Source organism: Crocuta crocuta, unplaced genomic scaffold (assembly GCF_008692635.1).
Source record: "Crocuta crocuta isolate KB4526 unplaced genomic scaffold, BGI_CrCroc_1.0 scaffold139, whole genome shotgun sequence".
NCBI classification, from domain to species: domain Eukaryota; kingdom Metazoa; phylum Chordata; class Mammalia; order Carnivora; family Hyaenidae; genus Crocuta; species Crocuta crocuta.
In genome coordinates, this window is record NW_027533258.1 from 10,933,636 (window position 1) to 10,954,364 (window position 20,729).

Here is a 20,729-nt window from a genome sequence, read left to right on the forward strand (position 1 = left end):
GGGCGCCCAGCCCTGTGCGGGAGCGGGAGCGGGGGGCTCAGAAAACGGGGGCTCTCAAGACCTGAGAGGGCACTTCAGCCCCGACCACGCTCGTGATCCGGGACCCACGTGCCCAAGCCCCTGCTAGCGGGGCTTCCTAGGCGGCGTCAGAACCGCGAAGACCTGCAGACCCTCCGTGGATCAGCTACGTGTGCAGCCTGGCTCGTCAGAGATGATGGGCGGCCAGCCCTCCGCTGGCTCGGAAGTGAGCAGGCCCCGCCCCCGGCCCCGGGTGCCCCCTTGTCCCCCACGGGAAAGTGTCCTCTGCTGCAGTGTAACCGCAGAGTGCCCGCCGGGGAGGAGCTCGGGCTTTTCAACCCCGTGCCCACACCTCGTGCTCAGACACNCCCGTGCCCACACCACCCCGTGCCCACACCCCGTGCCCACACACCACCTCGTGCCCCCACCTGAAGGACAAGGCCCCCCCTGCTGAACATTCCCCCTGAACCCCGAGTGGAAAGAACCGGCTCCTGTCTGCGCGGGGAGTCGCGGCTTTGGAGGTGCTTCCCCTCCGTCTCCGTGTTGGCCGCAGGTAGTTTCCCGGGCGTGACAGCGGCCACTGTATGGTCTTCGCCTGTAACTCGCCAACGAGCACCTGGTGTTAGTCCCCTTCCAAAGCCACCGCTCCCCGAGCTCCTGCTTCACGCGGGAGGTACCGAGGGCAGGATCTGGGCTCGGGTCCCCTGGACCCTGACCGTGACCCCAGCGTCCCCCACTGCCTCCACCAGGCACTTCCTGCAGGAGGAGGGGCAACAGCGGACGCCGCCTACAGCACGTCAGAGCGAGGGAGCCGCTGCAAGGGCCTCGCAAACCAGGCTGCGGGAGGTGGACCCAGTGTGACCTCTCCCTCGTCCGAATCCGAAACATCACCCTTGGGTGGACATTCAACGTGCTAGTTACACTTGCAACACATTAAGATGTGTGACCTTTACATGCATCAGGGCTAAAAAATCCCCACCTGTGTGTGTTCAGACGACACCCCTTCCCTCACCTGAGTTTTTCTAATTTTTAAATTTTTATTTATTTTTGAGAGAGAGACAGAGTACAAACAGGGGAGGGTCAGAGAGAGAGACACAGACTCTGAAACAGGCTCCAGGCTCCGAGCTGTCAGCACAGAGCCCAACATGGGGCTCGAACCCACGAACCGTGAGGTCATGACCTGAGCCTTAGTCGGATGTTTAACCGACTGAGCCACCCAGGCGCCCCCACCTGAGGTTTTTTTTTTAATGTTTACATATTTTTTAGAGAGAGACAGAGAGACAGAAAGAGGGAGAGAAGAGACAGGGAGGGGAGACAGAGAGGGAGATAAAGGATCCCAAGCAGGCTCCAGTTTGGACTCCGGAATCGTGAGATCACAACCTGAGCCGAAATCCAGAGTCGGACGCTGAACGAGCGGAGCCACCCAGGCGCCCTGACGCTAACGCTCACGTGTACTCTGGGCCGCAGGGAAAGGACCAAGAACCAGCCGCACACGTCACGTTCGAGAGTTCTCTTTAATGGGTCCGCGAGACGGGCGCAAACGTCACACACAAGGACGGTGTCTGTCCAGCGTCTGAGAACAGACTCTGAAGACCCAACAGAAGCGTGAGCAAAGCTGGGTTTTCTCCTGCAAGTTAGACCATCCTAACCAAACCCTCGACCAAGCCTTGCCTGCCACGGGCACAGCGTCTCCTCGCACGCGGAAGGGACCCCACTGGCTGGAGGGAGGGAGGGAACAGANTCTGGGTCCCCGCACGCTTCCCGCCCCGGACCCGGGAGGCGTGCGAGCAGCTGCAGGGCGTGTTTCCGTGAAGCTGCCCTGGGAGCTGGTGTCCCGTCCAGACAGAGATCTCACGGGTGGAGGAGAGGGGTCTCACCCAGAGGTTTCACCAGGTGAACAGCGGGAACTCACGACTGTATACGCAACGTCGTATGAAACATTTCACTTTCTTAAGAAAGTGCTAGATGCCCTGCGAATAGACGTTTATTTCTCTGCAGTCATGTAGNTCAGCTGCAGGGCGTGTTTCCGTGAAGCTGCCCTGGGAGCTGGTGGCCGTCCAGACAGAGATCTCACGGGTGGAGGAGAGGGGTCTCACCCAGAGGTTTCACCAGGTGAACAGCGGGAACTCACGACTGTATCCGCAACGTCGTATGAAACATTTCACTTTCTTAAGAAAGTGCTAGATGCCCTGCGAATAGACGTTTATTTCTCTGCAGTCATGTAGTCAGAATGGGTTCTCCAATCTGATTCAGTCCCTGAGCAGCTAGATTAAAAATTAACTTTTTTAAAAGCCCGGTAAAAAACACCGACTGTATTAAAACTCTACCAGAATGTTCCAGTGGTAAGGGTATTTCTGTACAGAAACAAAGCTTTCTGGAGGCTACTGACCCCTTCCTCCTGCTCAGAACACAACACACATTTCTGGCAAGTGTTCTGTACCTACGCAGGGCAGAGCGACTGCAGGGGAAGCTTCCCTCACCCCAGGGATCACTCCAGACAGAATCTGCGGAACAAATTCTGAGGAACATAATGACCCACTCCCAACTCTTTTACCAACGTGTTTCATGTTTTATTAAAAATACAATTTTTTTCTTTTACCAAGTCAGGCTGAGCGTCCCAGACCTCTATTAAGAAGTGAGAAAAATATACTTAAAAAATTTTCTGAAAAACCCGTCAGAAAGTCAGTAACCGTAAAGAACGAGGTGGTCTGAGGAAGGAATTCAGTAAAACAGGGCGTCTCGGACCCGTCGGATCCCATCTGGCCTGCACGTCAGTTTCTAACGGAAGTCGGTCCAGGTGCCCAGACGGGCCGCACCCTGACCCAACACGCGGCTGCCTGGGCTCGGCCGGTGCTCGGCCGGAAGAAGGGCCATCTCAGTGGAGGCCAATGAAACACAGAAAAAGGGCGAAATCAGCTTCTTTTAGGGCAAGACGCTGTCTGGGGCAGGATGACTTGCTTTTCCTAATTAAGTGGCTAAGAGCCGCCTTAGGTGACTTTTCCCTTCTCAGGACACAGGGCGGGGGAGGGACTGTGGAGACCCCGCGAGTCCCTGTAACAACCGTGGAAACTGAGGCCGGAGGGGCGTCTGCACAGGCCGGAAGCGGTGAGGCCGGGCTATCCCCACGTCCCCAGGAAGGAGAAGGGGCCCAGACGACATGTGATGCAAGTGCAGAGTCCACGTGGGGTGGGCGGGACGAGCCGGCCCCTACACCCGGCCGCCGCCACAGCGATCGGCCAGGGGCCGCGCCAGAGAGGGGGCACCCAGCCCTGGCGCCCGTGGGGTCACACGTGTCCAGCTCCAGAGAAAAGGGGCTTCGGGCCGCGATGGAGCCACCTACCACGAGGCCAGTTTCCCGCACCTACACCCGACATGATTCAGAAGCTACAAATCAGCCTTCACCCGGAAAGTCCGTCTCCCGAAAGTGCGGACAGGGTCTGTGCCACAGGGGCCCTGCGGACCCGCGAGCGCCTGGCTGTCCCCTGCACGGAGGCAAGAGTGACACCTACACCCGGGGACCCTGGGGCCCTGGGACGAGGTTCAGGAGGGAGAGCAGGGGGACTCCCTCCTCAAGCTTCTATAGAAGTTGCAGACAGACGACAGGAAATCTGAGCTCGGTGAGCTGCTGTGTACGGTCCCTTCCAGAAAGTCCCCTCACTCACCAGGACTCAGGGGACTCTGGCCCCAAGTCCCACCACGGAGACAGCCGTGTGGCGGGCTGGGGGGGACCCGGGCTCGCTCCCTCCCTGCCCCAGACCCGACCCGACCCCGTCAGCTCTGCTCCTACCACCCAGCTCCCACCCGGCGGCGGCGGCGGCGGAGTGAGGCTCACGGTCACCCAGAGCCACCGAGCAGGGACCGAACGCACGACGCTGAGGTCCCCACCACGTGAAGGTCGGTGCCCGTGTGCGCGGCTCGGCCTCGGGGGTCGGAACACACACGGTTCGAGCTCCTGGCAGTCAGGCCGCGACGCCCCAGCACCGTGGGCTCAGTCCCGGGCAGCCCGGAGCTTCCTCCGGAAGTAGTCGGGGGCGGCCTCGTACAGCCACTCCGCGTCCACCACGCTCAGGCCCCGCATGTAGCACTTGCTGGTGCAGAGCAGCTCCGTGTACACGACGCAGGCCGGCCGGCAGTGCAGAAGGACGGACGAGGGGTGGACGGCCACCGGCTGGTGCGTGTCCGTGGTGGCGAAGGTGCCGTCAGGCTGCAGCTCGGCGCTGCTCATGAACAGACTGTGGGCCAGGCAGCGGCGGCAGCTCTCCGTGTCCCCGCGGGAGGACGCCATTGGCATCGACATCTGTCTCAGGAGGAGGAGAGAGGAAAGACAGGCCCACGGTCAGGCTCAGATGCGAGTCGCAGCCCAGCCCGGGGAGCGCGAGCGTCAAGGCCCCGAGCTCTGCTGCCTGGGCCGCCGGGGGCGCGGAGGAGGGCGGCCGCTGGAAGCACACGGGCCGCCAGGGCTCAGACGGGCTGGGGGACCCCGTCCGCTGTGATGGGGGGGCCTGGCCCTCTCACCCCCCGCACGTCAGCTCCTCCTCACACAGCGGCCAGATTCACCTCCCTTCCCTGGAGTGGAGCTCCGGCCCCACGTCCGGTGGTCGGCCTCCCAGTGCCCGTTCCGGAAGCCCCTCCCCCAGCCCCGGAGGGGAAGTGCGGGCCCCCGGGAGGTCACGTCGCCTGACACCCCAGGCCGCAGCTGCCCCGACCGCTGGTGGACCCCTGCCCCCACCCCGCCGGGCCGGCTCCGGTCTCCCAGGCATGGGGGGCATCCGCCCGCCCGCCCGCTCTCTGCTGCCCCCGTGGGCTGAGGCAGAAGACGGGAGGCGGGGGAACGGGCGTGCACACAGGGGCCAGCTGGGGACGAGCGCCCGGAACGCTCCCAGCCCCTGTCCACGTCTTCTGGTTCCTGCTTCCTTCCCGTCCCTCTGGCTCGACTATTCCACAGGCTCCCCCGGAGCCCTCCCGCTCCACGCCCACTGCTCCCTGTGCGATGGCTCCAGGGGTGCTGAGCCCCGCCCGATGGAGACCCTCTTTCTCTCCTCTGTTGGGACAGGGACAGGGTCAGCTGTCACCGCCTCCCAGGAGCCCCCAGGTCCTGCAGCTAACTGCGGTCTCTCCTCCGGGTGGCCAGCTCTGGCGCCCACAGGCTGGGATTCAGGCAAATGACCTAACTTCCTTAGGCTCCAGTTTATCATCTGTAAACCAGGAAGAACCCAGAACCTTATCAGAGCGAGAGGAGGACTTCAAACGAGGAAATGCGTGAACGGTGCTCAGAGGGGTGGCGTAACAAGCGCTTCGTGATCAGTAGTCACTGCATTACTTCTGGCCCCTGCACGAGCGATCTCTGTGCCTTATTCCAGATCTGCCTTCTGGACTGTTCCCTGAGAGAAGGGGTCTGAGGCACACCCGCAAAACCCCAGGCCCCCGACCAATGCCCGCTGCAGAGCCAGCCCCGGCCGCTAAAGCTCCCTGAGGTCAGGGCGAAGAGCGGGCATCACTTCCGCTGCTGGTGAGACACGGAGCGATGGCACCGGCCGCGGAACGACCACTCGGGTACAGGAGGGCTTGGAAACCACGTGCCCCACGGAACGCAGCAGCCACGACAGCAAATCACCCAGGTGCTAACGATGGGTGCCGGCACCAGACGCAGGCCTGGGGACAGGGGACGGCGGCCTCGTGGGAACACACGGACGGCCCGTCTCGGAAGAGGCAGCGACTTTCATCGCGGAGCTGGTCGTGATCGCTCAACCGCGGGGGCGGCCCACGTAAACCGCCCGCCTCTGCGGGAAAGCGCGGAGTGTCCTCCAGCCGCCAAGTGTGCGCGTGACAGGCTGGGCGAACCTCACGGGCGCTGAGGGGACACATCACCAGCACCGCGTGCCTGAGACAAACAGCAGGCGGGTGCCAACTACGCTTAAAAAAGCCCGTGGGGGGCGGTCTGGCAGGCGCATCACAGCCTAGAAGCTCATTCGTGTGCAGGAGCACGGGTACGCGTGTGTCTGGGCGGCGGTCACCAGCATGACCTCGGGGAGGGTCGCTACGATGCAGGGTGGCTGCGGGCGACTGCGAGGTCACCAGAAAGGGCAACGAGACAGACGTCCGCAAAAGACGCCCAGACACACGAGGGGCAAGTACACCCTGCGGGAGAAGTTGCAAAACAAAATCTGTATCCTATTTCTTTAAAAAAACGACAAACCCGTACGTGTGTGTATGTATGCGTGCACACATAGTGAGAGACGAATACACAAGAACACACGTGTGCAGAGCAGACTGGAAGGATCTGCACCACACAGTGGTCTGTCCTTGGACGGGCGGATGCGGGAGAAGTCGGTTCCGCTTTACAAGCCCGTTTTCTGCGCTGTATTAACTTGTAACGATCCCCTGACCTGGACACAGCAACTAAAGTTCAGCTAAGAATCTGAACAAAGTAACAAAGACGGTGCCACTAAAAAAATACAGCTCAATATTGAAAACTAATTTTCAAGTTTATAAGAGCCGAGGGCCACCTGGGTGGTGACTCAGCCTGTTAAGCGTCAGACTCTTGGTTTTGGCTCAGATTGTGACCTCACGGTTCGTGGGTTCGAGCCCCGCAGACAGCGCAGGGCCTGCCTGGGGCTCTCTCTCCCTGCCCGTCCCCTTCAAAACTAATAAACATAGAAACAAAACAAAACAACAAACCACAAGGCTGCTGGAAACGGACGAAAACGGTGAGACGTGGAATTGTGGGTAATATTTACTTTCTTCCTTATGTTTGAGTTCCCTGCAGGGAGGGTCTGTCTCGTAACCACGGGCAATAAGCGACTTAAAACTTGTCACCTAGAAACAAGGGCCAGGTTAGCGCCCCGGGGACGCAGGAGGAACGGTACCTTCAGGCAGATGTCCCTCAGCTGTGCTCGGACTTCGCCTACCAGCATCATGTTCTTGGCGTTGACAAAATTCTCCTTGCACCAGTCCTGAGCCGGGGAGAGAGACACGTCAGAATCCCTTCTCCCGAGGGAAACACCACAGGGCCTGGGGAACATGATTCCCAGGGAGGGTCTCAGTCAACACAACTCCGCGTAGGAAATAATTTTGTGTCAAAAAGCATGAACCTTAGGGGAAACCTTAAGGGAAAGTACTTCAGAGCTAAACTAAAAACGTCCTCAGTGGGGGCGCCTGGCTGCCTCAGTGGGTGAAGAGTGGGACTCTCCATCTTGGGGTCATGAACTTGAGCCCCATTTGAGCCCCACGCTGGGTGTAAAGACGACTTAAATAAACAAAACTTTAAAAAATTTTTCCTTATGTCAAGTCACCACGAAAAAAGCCAGACCGGGATATTTGAATCACTACAACCAGTAAAGGATTAGTCATCTCCAGAATGGATAAAACTCCTACATATCTCATCGGAGACAATGACCAACAGCTTGGCAGAAAAACAGGCAGAGGGTGTGAACAGACGACCCGCGGAAGACCAGGTTCAAATGTCCAATCATCTTCTGCAAGGTCACTGTCCCCTGAGGAATCAGGGCAAGTAACTCAGACGCGATTTCGTCGCCATCGGCTCAGTCAGGAGGGAGGCNGTATCGATGAGACAATGACCAACAGCTTGGCAGAAAAACAGGCAGAGGGTGTGAACAGACGACCCGCGGAAGACCAGGTTCAAATGTCCAATCATCTTCTGCAAGGTCACTGTCCCCTGAGGAATCAGGGCAAGTAACTCAGACGCGATTTCGTCGCCATCGGCTCAGTCAGGAGGGAGGCGGGGGCTCCTGTCCACGGCCGCGGGCGGCGAGCAGGGAGGCCCAGGCCCGGGGAGCCGCGGGGCTCGCGGGCGGAACGGGCGCTCCGAAGCGAAAGCGCACGGTCATCACGGTTGTGCCCGGAACACGGGCCGAGGCCGTCGCAGGGGTTACAAGAAGGAAGGACGGTACATTTCCTGTCTTTACACATAAACTGACGCAAATAGAGCAACATGTTTACACTCTGTGGCCTGAGTGGTGGCTGCTCTTTCAGACCCGACTGCGTCCCGACGTGGCGGAGTCGGGGTGCACGCACGGGCGTCGGGACGCAGACAGGTCGGAGTGCGCGTGCACACGTCTCCCCGATAACGAAGACGGTGCCCGAGCATCTGTGAAAGCGCGTGTCACGCCGCCTCGCTTGCGGCCAAGGCTCACGTTAGCACTCGGTTCCGCCAACGAAGGGAACACGACAGGATTTGCGCTTCTTATGGAAAAGGCAGAAAAACAAAACAGCACGCGCGTTTGCTCTGCGAAGCCGCAGCGCTGCACAGGCACCCGTGTCCGCACCACCCAGCTCCCCGCCCTGGAACCGCCCAGGGACTCGGCGTCCATTAGCGACACGTGACCTAACAGAAAAGCCCCAGACAGGCTATTTTTGGGGCCTGGGGACCCAGAAGTTTTTTCTATCCTGTCGGAGGAACCGAAAACATCGTATGAGCAGAAACCACTATGAAGAAGGCCACGGGCCGGAGGGGAGCACATTTGTAGCCAAGAGGCCACCAAACCGTCGGAGCACAAGTTAACACGAGCGGAGGCCGCACCTGCGCGTCGGCGCTGGTGACCCGCGTGCAGGCGCATCGGCACCGGCACCGTCCCTGTGGCTCCTGGGAGATCCCACCAGACAGGAAGGCGGCGGGCTCGCGTCTCAAGGCCGGATGGAGGCGCTTCGGGGGAAGGCAGGACGCAGACTGACCTTGTTTGCGCTGGCGTTTCTGAAGGCCCGGTACACGTTGAGCAGCGTGACGTGGTCGCCCTCACTGGACACGAACTTCCTGCGGACGGCCTGCACCTCATCCCGCCGGGCGGGCGGGTTGTACAGAACGCTGTCCACGGACAGCAGGGACACGATGGTCAGCATCTCCTCCGTGCAGTGGAACTTGGGGGACAGGAGGATGGCCTGCACGCCGAAACCAGAGACGGTGTGGGCGCGGATTCCCCGCCTCCGAGCGGCGTCTGCACACACGCTCGCGCACTTCCCTTCTGAGCCCAAACCACACGTAGGTATGTTCGGGTCACTGCACATCTTTGTGGGGCCTGTGGCTGCCCTCCCGTGGACTCCCGCGGATTCAGGGGGCCCGTGCTTACGTGGCTGTGAATGGCACACAGAAGGGAAGTCTGTGCGGCACACCAAGTCGGCGTGCAGGTTGAGGCGGGGGCCCCGGGGTTAGCCCTGTGCTGTGTGACGGCCAGAGGGCGGCCTAGCGGAGGGGGCCCAAGGCCGGGGGACGACTTACTTTGGCAAACCGGGGCTCTAAGGGGAAAGCTGCCATCTTCCTTCCAAGCGGGGTCAGGGTGAGCTGGCCGTCCCTCCGCTCCAGGGCGCCCAGCAGCTCCAGCTGTCCCACGGCCGCCTGGACGTGCTCTGCGGGAACACACGTGGGAGGAAGATGCTGCAGGCTGTGACGGATGGCCGCCGCCACCGTCACCAGGGCTAGGCCGCCAGCGACATCACTGTCTTCAGGTCCATTCCCTTCTAAACCGATGGCCCGTACTTGGCAAGATGTATCTCACCTTTAAACCCAGCTACGTCACTCGCACGAATCCCGCCCAGAGATACCCTCGTACGTGGGACAGAGGCCCGTCTCTCCAGAAGTGGAGACACCCAGGAGCACGTGGGGGCCGTCGGCTGAGCGTCCGCCTTTGGCTCCAGTCATGATCGTAAGCTCGAGCCCCTGACAGCTCAGAGCCTGGAGCTGCTTCGGATTCTGTGTCTCCCCCTCTCTCTCTGCCCTTGCCCTGCTCATGGCTCTGTCTCTCTCTCAAAAATAAACGTTGAAAAAAAAAAAAAACCCAGCAAGAAGGGGAGAAAAGACAAGGAAAATGGCTCTTGAAGAGGAGTCGGGAGCCAAGGCCACCGTCCCTAAGAGCCCCAAACCTCCCCTCCCCCCGAGAGACCGCCCGGAGGCCAGGAACCCATCAGAGTCTAGTCCAGAGCCAACAACCTGGGTCTTCCCGGGCCTTCCGCTGGCAGGACAGCCTCGGCAGCCGCTGCAGCCTCCAGACCTCCGCCCCCCACGGCCCCCCCAGGACAGCTCCTGGAGAACGTGTGCCCTCCGGCGCCCCTCCGCCAGCTGGTGCCCTTGAGCACAAACAAAAGGAAACAGAGACCCCCAGACATTTCTGGGCAAGTCCACGCGTCTGCTGTTTGGCCGTGCTGGGGACACGTACCTGGGGAGGGCTTGGACATGAAGTCAAAGGTGAGCACGTTGGGGACTTTCATTGCCAGGAGCTGCAGCATCACGCTGGCCAGGTTACACCTGTGAGGATGGAGACGCGGTCGCACCCGGCTCGGGCCGCCACCGCCAGCCGGAGACGCGGGAGCGCGGCGGCCTACCTCTGGATCTCCGGCACCGTCATCTTGTCAAACTTCTCGAACTCGGCCTCCGTGTAGAGCCGGTAACAGATGCCGCTGTCCTCCCTGCCGGCCCGGCCCGTGCGCTGCCAGGCCTGGGTCTTTGAGACGCGCTGCACGGCCAGCACCTCCAGGCCGCTGTCTGCGGGAGAGCCTGCGTCAGCTGCGCACTCGGCGCTCTGACCAGCTGTGTCGGCAGCACTCCCCTGATGCCGGGCCCCTCCCTGCCATGCGGGGGTCCAGGAAACCCCAGGCCGCGCTGGAGAGCACGACCACACACTACTCCGCGGTGAGCGCACGAGGCCTGTCACTGGGATGGCAGACGGCCCGCAGCCCCAGGTCCCGGCTGAGGCCACAGGGGTACGGCCACACCGGTGTGCCCAGGACGGAGCCTTTCCTGGGTCCCGGGAAATAAGGGTGGCCGGTCACCCTCCCCTCCTGATCAATGCCTGGGGACCAGGTGTCCCCGATCCTCCGTGCGGTGCACCCCCCACCCCAGCTCTGCTCTTAGAGGGAGACAACGTGTGGTATCACTCCCAGGAGCGGATGTGACGCATGTCCCGATTAAGGTGTGCTCTGTGCCACGCACCAGGCCACAAGTCCTTCCACACGCTACCCGAGAACACGTGGGTGAAAGTCTGCGCCCTCGGACGCTTGGCGGTGCATTTCAACCAGGCTTTGGGAGCAATCACTCCCGTTGCCTCTAATCTTCTGTGGACTGAAGCGGGATCAAGAGCAAGGTCGAGAGCAGACTGCACATGGACTTGAAGCCGGCTTGCACCGCACACGCTCAGGGAACAGCTAGTGTCTCAACCCGGCCCAGGGGGCTTCCTTCCTGGGAGCCTGGAGCCCAGACATCACTCCCGACGAAGGTCCCGCTGAGGCGTCGGTGGCCCCTGCTCTCAGGCTGGCGGAGCCTGGACCCCCGTGCTGCCCTGCCTTCTCTCAGCCTGGCTTACTGGTGCTGTGCATCCCCCAGCCTGGCCGATCGCGGCAGGTCTCGGCAGGAAGCGCTCACTGGGGGAAGTTGGGGGGCTCGGTGCACCGGGAAGGGGCACTCGCGGGCTGGCTTCTCACCAGGGTTATACTTCTTCGCTTTAACCATGCCTGTGTCGACTACGTATTTTATTCCCGGGATGGTTATGGAGGTTTCGGCGATGTTGGTGGAAATGATCACTTTGCGACAGCCCTGAAAGGAAGAAAAAACCAGAAGAGCCGTGTGACGCACACGGATTCACAAGTTTTAGAACACAGTCCTCGCCACCAACCTCCACAGTCCATTCAAGCCCAAGAGCCAACAGTGTTGTTATTAACAAGTAACCAGTACAGACGGCGGTGGGCGGTTCCCGTGTTAAAAGCTTATTCTGAGGGGACAGATACAGTGGACCAAGCGGTGTGGGCTGGACCCCTGGCCCCTGCGGGGACTTCCCATGCGCTCCCGGAGCACCGTCACTTCGCCTCTTGGGGCCGCCGAGTTTACAGGATGGGATCACCACCTACCTTTCCAGTTCTCCAGCAGGTGAGGCAGTGTGTGCCAGGGGTGTGGGGGTGCACGCGGGGGGTGTACAGTGAGTACGTGGGGTGGGTGTGGGGTGTGCACACAGGGTGTGCACATTGGGTACGTGGGGTGGGTGTGGGGTGTGTGTGGGATGCACACAGGGTGTGCACATTGAGTACATGGGGTGTGTGTGGGATGCACACAGGGTGTGCACATTGAGTACGTAGGGTGGGTGCGGGGTGTGCACAGGGTGCACACATGGAGTACGTGGGGTGGGTGCGGGGTGTGCACAGGGTGCACGCGGGGTGTGCACACTGAGTATGTGGGGTGTGTGTGGGGTACACACGGGGTGTGCACATTGAGTACGTAGGGTAGGTGTGGGGTGTGCGCGGGGTGCACACATGGAGTACGTGGGGTGTGTGTGGGGTGCACACGGGGTGTGCACATTGAGTACGTGGAGTGTGTGTGGGGTGTGTGTGGGGTGCACACGGGGTGTGCACTTGAGTACATGGGGTGGGTGCGGGTGGGTGTGGGGTGCACACGGTGCATGTGGGGCGTGCACAAGTGTACGCAGGGTGTACCTGGGGTGCACATACAGTGCCCACCGGTCTGCATCGGACTTGGGGGAGCCACTCGTCCACCCTCTGTCCCTGCCCACACCCCAGCGCGGAGCCCCGCCCGGCCCGGGACAGAGGCGCACTCACCTTCGGGGGCCCCTGGAAGACGCGGAGCTGCTGGGCGTAGGGCAGGGAGGCGTACAGGGGCAGCACGAGCATGGAGGGGCAGCCGTCCGGGACGTGCCTGGCGATGTCCCGGCAGGTCTTGCTCATGGCCTCGATCTCCTCCTGGCCGGTGAGGAACACCAGGATGTCTTGGGCGGGTGGGGCCTCCTGCGGGAGGGAGGCAGGGTCACCAGGAGCCGGGGCGTGGCCCCCGTGGAACAGAGCAGGGGTCGCGAGGAGCTTCCCCGGGCTGTTTTGCTAACATGGACAAGGTGTAAACGAGCCTAGCGTGGGGTCCCCCCCGGGAGCGGCCTCGGCAGTGACGCAGGAGGCTGGGACCCGGGGGAGTGTCAGAGGCGGCGCAGGCACGACTGAAGGGCAGCACGATGCCCTGAAGGGCACGACCCGGCAGAGAAACCCGCGGAGCGCTCCCTTCCTTCCCTCGTCATCTGGAGACACGAAGCTGACCAGACAGAAGCCGGCTTGGGGAAACCGAGGCCGTGGCAACAGCCGAAAGCAGTCGCGCCGGAAGGGGAGCTCTCATTAAACGATGGTGCCAAAAGTATGGCCACATGGCCAAAAAATGCTGCTCGCGGGTGAGTGCCCGAGACCCTGAACCTGACGGGCTGTTCACCTCTGCGAGGCCAGGACCATCTAGGCGTGAATGACACATTCCTGCACGTGACCCTTCCTAGAAGTGCTCAGGTCCAGCCCTTAATTAGCAAGACGCTTGAGTGACAAGACACCCAAAAACCATGTTTAACCGTAATAAATACACGCGTGTGTCTACGTGTAAACGCACATGTACGTTTATGTGCGTGTACACACGCGCCTTTTACAGCCTGGTATTAACGGGACAAAGGCTCACGAGTGCACACAACGCGACAAACCTCGGACAGTCAGCACCTCACCTTGGGCCTCATCAAAGCCCCCATGTGGCCTGCACACACCTGCAGCCACCACCCAGGACCCGTCCTCACCCCGGGTTCGCTTTCGGTAGGTGAACACCTTCCTTGATGTAAAGGACGGTGGGGCGTAAGCCCAGAGCAACAAAGGCAGCAGAAGAGAAAAGGGATCAGAGGTTCAACCCATTCTGAAAGACGCAGGAGACGGGGGCGTGAGTGGCAAGCAGGGCAGAGGGCGTTCCAGCCAGGGGTGGGGGTGGGGGGGTCTGAGGGTGTAAGGCAACTACCAGTGGGCCCATCCCCAGAGAAGACAGAAAGGCTCAGGGCCCGGCAGTGAGGCAGAGGGGGGTCGGGGGAGGGGAAACCGAGGACGGCGAGGCCCACCCCCGTGCCCACCTCACCCTACGGGGCAGGAGGCCAGGAAGACACGGCAGGCTGGAACGCGATTCCGCCTGGAAGCGTGGCCGCGGGAAGAGTCCAGATGGCTGCCCAGAGGCCCAGGACAGCCACCCGAGCACGAGGCAGCACGCGGCGCGCCGGGCAAGGCGGGTCCACTCCAGCACGCAGACACGGCTGACAGCGGGCAAACGGGAGACGCTGGCCACGTGGCAGGGAAGGGGCCACAGGCACACAGCGAACTTGTACAAGGAACGAGGCGCGGGGACGGGCCGTGCTGGCCACGTGGGGTCCTGAGACACAAGTGTGTTGAGCGGCTGGAAGAGGGTATGTCTGGATCCTCACCTGCCGCGGCAGGAAGCTAACGGCAGCAGTGTGAGCAGGTGACACTGGAAACACTGCCGTGAATCCGGAGGAAGCAGCCAGGGGACCCAACGTCACCCCACAGAACGGGATCCGGGACACGGCAGAGAATGAGCTGCCAATTTTATGATCCTTTTACGAATAGCTTCTGCTTTTTTAAACTTTAAACTACCTACTCACTGCTTAAATTTAAATGAAAATTATTTTTTAAAAATTTGCCATGGAGTTTTTCAGAAAGAGTTTTATAAAGTAAGCAAAAATGAGGGCATTGGGGGCGTCCGGGGGCTCAGTCGGTTGGGCGGACGACTTCAGCTCAGGTCATGATCTTACGGTTTGTGGGTTCACGCCCCACGTCGGGCTCCGTGCTGACAGCTCAGAGCCTGGAGCCTGCTTGGGATTCTGTGTCTCCCTCTCTCTCTGCCCCTCTCCTGCTCACACTCGGTCTCTCAAAAAAATATAAACATTAAAAAAAGGGGGATTGAATCACTCAAACTTCTGAGTAAATATTTAATAAAATGAAAAGAAATTTTGAAATGTTTCTCTAAATCAGTTTTTCTAAAAAAAAAAAAAAACCAAAAACTCTAAATAACAACCCATTTTGGGGTCCATACCAACTTTTTTTTAACAACGATGTGGCCAACAGCAGAAGATGCAGCGGCTCACAGACTTCCTTCCGCCACCCGTCCACACGGCCCGTGGTTGGCTGCAGCCCCACGCCAGCTTCTTGCTGGGACTTTCGATGCAACCGTCTGCCCTAACGTGAGCGAGTGTCCTGGCTCGGCTGAGGAGTAATGCCAGGCAGAGCTGAATTATTTTTCTTAGAGAAAATAAGAGATTCCATAAAAAAGAATAAAGGGCTGGAGACGCCCCCTCATCTCAAGGGCGCAGCTCACAGGCCGCGCGTCATTAGCTTCTCCCGTCCAGGCTGAAGGGCAAGGGGAGCCGGGCCTCCGCGGGGCCCGCGGCCGCCGTACCTGGTGGATCTGGAAGACGGAAACCAGGGCGGCGTGCAGGTAGTCGTGCTGAGGCTGCCGGGTGTAAAACACCTGGATGGGATGCTGCCGACCCTCCAGGTAGAGCACGGGCGCCCCGCTGAAATACTGAGAGAACAGGTCCACGTCCATCGTGGCGGACATCACGATCACCTGCGTCGGGGACAGGAGAGGACCACGGGGAAGCCACGCCGGGCCAGTCTTCCTGTGCCCTCCTCGTGACGGCGAGCCCTCCCCGTGGTTGGACGCGGAGCCGGCCCCTCCAGCGAGCACGCCACACCTACTTTGAGAGGCAGCCTCCCCAGCTCCTTCCTCCGCTTCTGCGCCGCCTTCACGACCCCGAAGAGCACGTCCGTGTGGATGGTCCGTTCGTGGGCTTCGTCCAAAATGACACAGCTGTACTTCCGGAGCAGCGAATCCGAAATCGCTTCCCGCAGAAGCATGCCGTCTGTCAGAAACTTGATCCTGGTGTCCTCGGAACTGACATCGTCGAAGCGCACGGTGTAGCCAACCTGCGCGGGCGACGGTTCAACCATCACTCGGTGAGCACCCACGTGACCAGCACCGAGCAGGGGCGAGGCCAGCACCGACCCTGCCCTGCTCCCTCAGGTCAGACAGACCCAGGACGGGGCACGGACAGAGGACAGGTACCTTCAGCTGCGATTAGGATACGCATTACAAAGGACCGGAACTAGGCTCCTTCCCCAGCTACTTAGTAATCTCGAGTGACGCTTCACACAGCTGGGAGAAGACCGGAGGTTCTCGAGTGCGTGTGTGAACAGGCCCACACCAGAGCGGACTCACACTCGGTTCCGGGGCTCCCCTCCCAACACCCACACACGTGCTGACAAGGCGCTTACCACCTCTTAGACACACAGACAAGACATTTAATGGAGGCTACTGGAGCCTGAAGGATGCTCAAGGGAAACAGCTGATGTACCCGACTTGCCAACAGATTCTGAAAGCGGAGTTCATGGCACGGACAGCCTGTCGGCCCCACGACATGTGAGGCCGGTGAGAGACTCGGAGACGGGGCTAAGTGACTGGCAAGAGCGGGCCTCCCTGCACAGGAGTCTTGCTCGGGAAGCACAAGGGGGAGCGGGCGGCTGTCATTAAAGAAGGAGGTGAGGTACCAGCTTCCCGAGTTCAGTTCTCTTCTCATCCGAGACCCGAGAGGCAAGCGAAATGGCAGCCACCCGGCGAGGCTGGGTCACCGCAATGACACCTTGGCGGCCGATCCCCCCCTCGTAGAGGTACTGAGGGAGCTGAGTCGTCTTCCCAGAGCCGGTCTCCCCTGAGAAAGGAAACGAGTCTCGTTTACATGCAAATTAAAACAAATTTCACCAAAGTCAGGAGGAAAAGACAGAATACTGGAAGTTGACAGAGCTGATAAAGCCACAGGGAATCAGCACTCGCGTGAACTGGTGGCCGAGTGTTAACTGGAACCACTTCTCAGGAGGCCAAATTATGTTGGAAACACCTTTAAAATGTGTACACCCCAGACCCACAATTCCACTTGCGGAAATTAATTCTGAGGAAATAACTGCAGATGTGGGTAAGGGCACAGCTTCAGAGACTGTTTCATTCCACTTTGCTCGTGACGGCAAACAACTGGAAACATGTACGTTCAACGATCGGTAAACAATGAAACACAACTGTTACATAAAAAAGAATAAATGAAGGGTGCCTGGGTGGCTCCTTTGGTTTAGCATCCGACTTCAGCGCAGGTCATGATCTCACGGTTCGTGGTTCAAGCTCTGCGTCGGGCTCTGTGCTGACAGCTCGGAGCCTGGAGCCTGTTTCAGATTCTGTGTCTCCCTCTTTCTCTGACCCTCCCCTGATTGCACTGTCTCTTCTCTCTCTCTCTCAGAAATAAACATTAAAAAAACAAAAAATTTATAGAAAAGGACCCCCAGAAAGAAGCCACACACACTCCCACACGGCAGCCACTGCCCTTCCCTGCAGAGCCCCGCCGTGGCCCTCACTATTCGGGAACACCTGCTGTGGCCACGTCTGCCTGGCAAACTCCACAGGGTGAGTCAGACCCGCAAACCCCCGGGGACTCCCCCAGGGGCCTCCTCCGCACAGCGTCCCTGGTGCCTTGTGCGTCCCTTCCAGCACTGACCACCTCACGCTGTGCCAAGTGTCTACAAGCCTCTGTCCTCCGATACCAGAAACTCCCAGAGGGCAGATAGGGCCCATCTGCCCCCTCCCCGGGTTTGAGCGTCCTGCATGCAGTTAGCACATGTTATTTCCTTCCGCGTGGGTTCCTTTGTCCCCAAGTAGAACTAAGAACGCAGTACACCTGAGCGTCCTTCCCTCCCCGGCCACCGCTTCCCCCGCCTTAGACCCCTAAACTCCACTCTCCTCACAGACTAAGAATTTGGGGTTTCTGCTACGCTCCTGCTGAACCCACCAGGCAAAACCCCAGACGTGGGTCGCCGTCTCCCTGTCCATCTTTCCTGCTCCCACACCAAGTGGCTGAGCACTGCTACGGGAACATCACCCATCCGTGCAGACGGAGACATCTGTGAGCTGGCGGTGGGGTGGACGCACCTGGACCCCAGCACGACCATGGATCCCTGCTCGGTCCACGTCCTCCCCCGGGGCCTGCCTCACGCCTGGGCTCCCAAGCTCAGCAGAGCCCCTGCACCTTTTCCGAGAGAGAGGCCAAGTCCCCTCCCCTACAAGCTCTTTCCCGGCCACAGCCGTTCTCACATCCTCCCTGCGGCCCCAGCCTGCTGGGTACCCTCCCCCAACCCAGGCCAGCTCNCAGTCTCTGCTCTATTAGTGCCCACTTTCCACCCTCAGCTTCCCTCTCCATGAGCGCTTCCTCTTCCTCTCGATCCCTCAGCTCCCCTCCCTTCCTCCAACAGGAGCCTGTCACTCCCACTGCCTTCCCTCCCTCACCCCCGCTCAGCCCAGTGACAAATGAGCTCGTACCCGCCACCGCTCTGCTGGAGGACCGCTGGAGGGGACCTGCGTGCTTGATCCCTGTGTTATGGGCTCTCGCTGGGGACCCGTTCTTGAGACTACGCTCCCCGGGGTCTCCTTCCTCCCTTTGGAACTCATCCTCTCCGTGCTTCCCGACTCTCCCCTGCAGGCAGCTCCCACGCGGCGGGCTCCCCCGCACCTCCGCGCCGAAGGCCCCCCTCGGGGCCGCCGCCCACCCCAGCTCNGCTCCGGGGCTGGCTCGGAGACCCCCGCCAGGGGCACCTCGGGCGGACGGAAAACAAGGCGCAACCACTCACTCACCGATGAGGACGGCGCTGTCCAGGTTTCGGAGCTGGGCCAGCAGCTGCCCCCGCGCCGGGAAGATGGGCAGGCTCCGGCGCTGGCGCTCCACCGCCTCGGGGTAGGGGCTGGCCCAGGGCTNGGCAGGCCCGCGCCTCCCAGCATGCACTGGGGGCCTGGGACGGCGTGCACGCGACGGCGGGAAGAGCCGGGCCCGTGGTACGACCGCGAAAACGGCCCGGGGCTACAACAGCGAGGGGCGGCGCGCAAGGTTCCGTGCGACCTCCTCCCGAATAATCACGACGATCTAATTGAGTGGCCGGATGAGACTGTGTCCTTGCAGTGAACGCGTTTCCCGTTCTCCGCCCGCAGCAGTCCCCGCTCCGCCTACTTGTGTAAAATCCGCGAGCAGCATGCAAACATTTGCACGATTTAGCCCTCTCCACGTGTTACGTGCTGGACGCGGACGGTGGCCCCTTGCAGAAGCCGAGCCTCTGAAATTCCCTAAAGTCGCCCAGAAGTTGCCACATCTGAACGCTGGGGGCCACCTCGCGTTACAGAAGACGAGGGCGTTACAGCACACGCTCTATGTCCCAGTGGCCCGTCCCCTGCCGACTCTCAAGGTCTCTGGGGACTGCCCGGCCCCATCCCCCACACGCCAATCAAGGCGGGGGCGGGGGGGAAGGGGATACAACCAGCCCCTCCTTTACACCCTAACCCCAAAACTCTGGGATGCTAACCCGCCTCCAGAAAGAGGCAGGCAGCTGAGGGCGGGGAGTGGGATTTCCAGGGAATTCATCCTAAAGCTTCCACCCGCCTCTGTGAGGGGCTTCGGGCATCTTCTCTCAAGTCCAGCTCCAGGAAACTTGTCCTATCTGTAAACTTGTGAAAAATCCTTCCTCCAGGTAAGAGACCGTTTTCCTCCAGCTGCTCACAGTGCAGGGATCAAGGGTGAGTGGAAACGTGCATGCTGAATTAGCAGGTGCCTGTTTAGAATAAATTGGCAGAATTTCACTTCCTACTCCTGAATATGAACTTAGAATGGCAATCCACAAATAAAAGGGAAATACTTTGTTCAGGCTGCTGTAACCAAAATAGCACAGACTGAGGGACTTGTAAAGGTCAGATCTTTTACTGCTCACCGTTCTGAAGGGTTGGAAAGAACCCTCGTAGGTGCCTTCCGGTGAGGGGCCTCCTCCTGGGCCTTTGCTGGGTCCTCACGTCGAGGGAGCAACTAGGGGTCTCTCTAGAGCTGTTGGTAAGGCGTTAATCTCATCATGAGGGCCCCTTCCTTACGACTTAATCACCTCCCAAGGGCCCCACCTCCTAATACCGTCACAGCGAGCGTCATCACAGCAGGTCAACATCAGAATTTGTGTGTGGGGCGTCGGGGGGACACAAACATTCACATCATAGCAATAACTAAACGTTAACTCTCAAATTATGGACCCTGAGTATGTAACAGACGGACATCAGTCCTTTTCCCCAGGAAATCCTAATGGAGACATGTTCCTAATGATTACAAGAATCTGGGCACGGGGGCGCCCGGGTGGCTCAGTCGGTTGAGCATCAGAATCTTGGTTTTGGCTCAGGCCCCACATTGGGCTCCAGGCTCTGTGGTGACAGCTCAGGGCCTGCTTGAGATTCTCTCTCTCTCTCAAAATAAAGTTAAAAATAAAAGTCAGGGTGCCTGCTTGGCTCAATTGCTTAAGTGTCTGACTCTTGGTCTCAGCTCAGGTCATGATCTCACAGTTGATGAGTTTGGGCCCTGCATCAGGCTCTGTGCTGATGGTGTGGAGCCTGCTTGGAATTCTGTCTCTCTCTCTTTCTCTGTCCCTCCCCTGCTTGGCCTCTCTCTCTCTCTCTCAAATAAATAAATGTTTAAGAAAAGAGAGAGTAAGAGAGTCCGGGCAGGTGATATGAATGAAGTAATTTCGTGGAGCACATGCCCGGTCTGGAGAAGCAGCCAGTAGCCAGTCACCCTCAGGCAGCAGCTGCCATGCACACCCGGCATTGTCTGCTCTCCCCGTGTTTTTCAAGAAAAGCCCAAAATGAAGATTTTCATGTGAAATCTGCCCATTGTAAATGTTGGCTCAAGTCTTCAAGCCGGTGCAGGCAGAGTAAACCACGTGTGGAAGTAACGCAGTCACAGGCTCCAGCCTAGTGGCCCGGCTGCTCTGCAGCCTCACAGCTGAGAGCAGAAGCAGAAGATCCTCTGTAGGCACCACCCACAGAGTCCCCCCACCCCCGG

General features: G+C 59.8%; 2 protein-coding genes across 3 annotated transcripts in view; both read right to left on the minus strand.

The window, feature by feature from the left end:
* C1QBP (complement C1q binding protein) overlaps positions 1-2,892 on the minus strand; it is a 7,270-nt gene extending 4,378 nt beyond the window's left edge. Inside the window, 3 exon segments of the mRNA XM_077746774.1 lie at positions 447-513; positions 696-805; positions 2,835-2,892. Coding sequence (XP_077602900.1) covers positions 447-513; positions 696-805; positions 2,835-2,892 — 235 coding nt within the window.
* On the minus strand, positions 2,030-18,617 carry DHX33 (DEAH-box helicase 33). 2 transcript variants are annotated; one of them, XM_077746625.1, is made up of 12 exons: positions 18,500-18,617; positions 16,378-16,538; positions 15,529-15,756; positions 15,227-15,397; positions 12,571-12,756; positions 11,446-11,557; positions 10,351-10,510; positions 10,185-10,273; positions 9,251-9,378; positions 8,710-8,913; positions 6,885-6,971; positions 2,030-4,315 (listed from the first exon to the last, which is right to left on the minus strand). In XM_077746625.1, the coding sequence occupies exons 3-12, from the start codon at positions 15,685-15,687 to the stop codon at positions 4,007-4,009; spliced, it is 1,605 nt and encodes a 534-aa protein (XP_077602751.1). In that variant the 5' UTR covers positions 15,688-15,756; positions 16,378-16,538; positions 18,500-18,617; the 3' UTR covers positions 2,030-4,006. The 2 variants fall into 2 exon arrangements, with proteins under 2 accessions (XP_077602751.1, XP_077602749.1); XM_077746623.1 differs by lacking the exons at positions 2,030-4,315; positions 18,500-18,617 and adding an exon at positions 4,740-6,834 and having other exon boundaries at positions 6,927-6,971; positions 16,378-16,459.
* Positions 18,618-20,729: the final 2,112 nt, after the last annotated feature.

Coding starts and splice junctions, on each gene's coding strand:
- DHX33 (XM_077746625.1), bottom strand. CDS start 15,687: ATGCTTCTGCGGGAAGCGATTTCGGATTCGCTGCTCCGGAAGTACAGC. Junction 8,914..9,250: donor TAGAGCCCCGGTTTGCCAAA/GTAAGTCGTCCC, acceptor TTCGGCGTGCAG/GCCATCCTCCTGTCCCCCAA. Junction 4,316..6,884: donor TGAGGGACATCTGCCTGAAG/GTACCGTTCCTC, acceptor CTCCTGAGACAG/ATGTCGATGCCAATGGCGTC.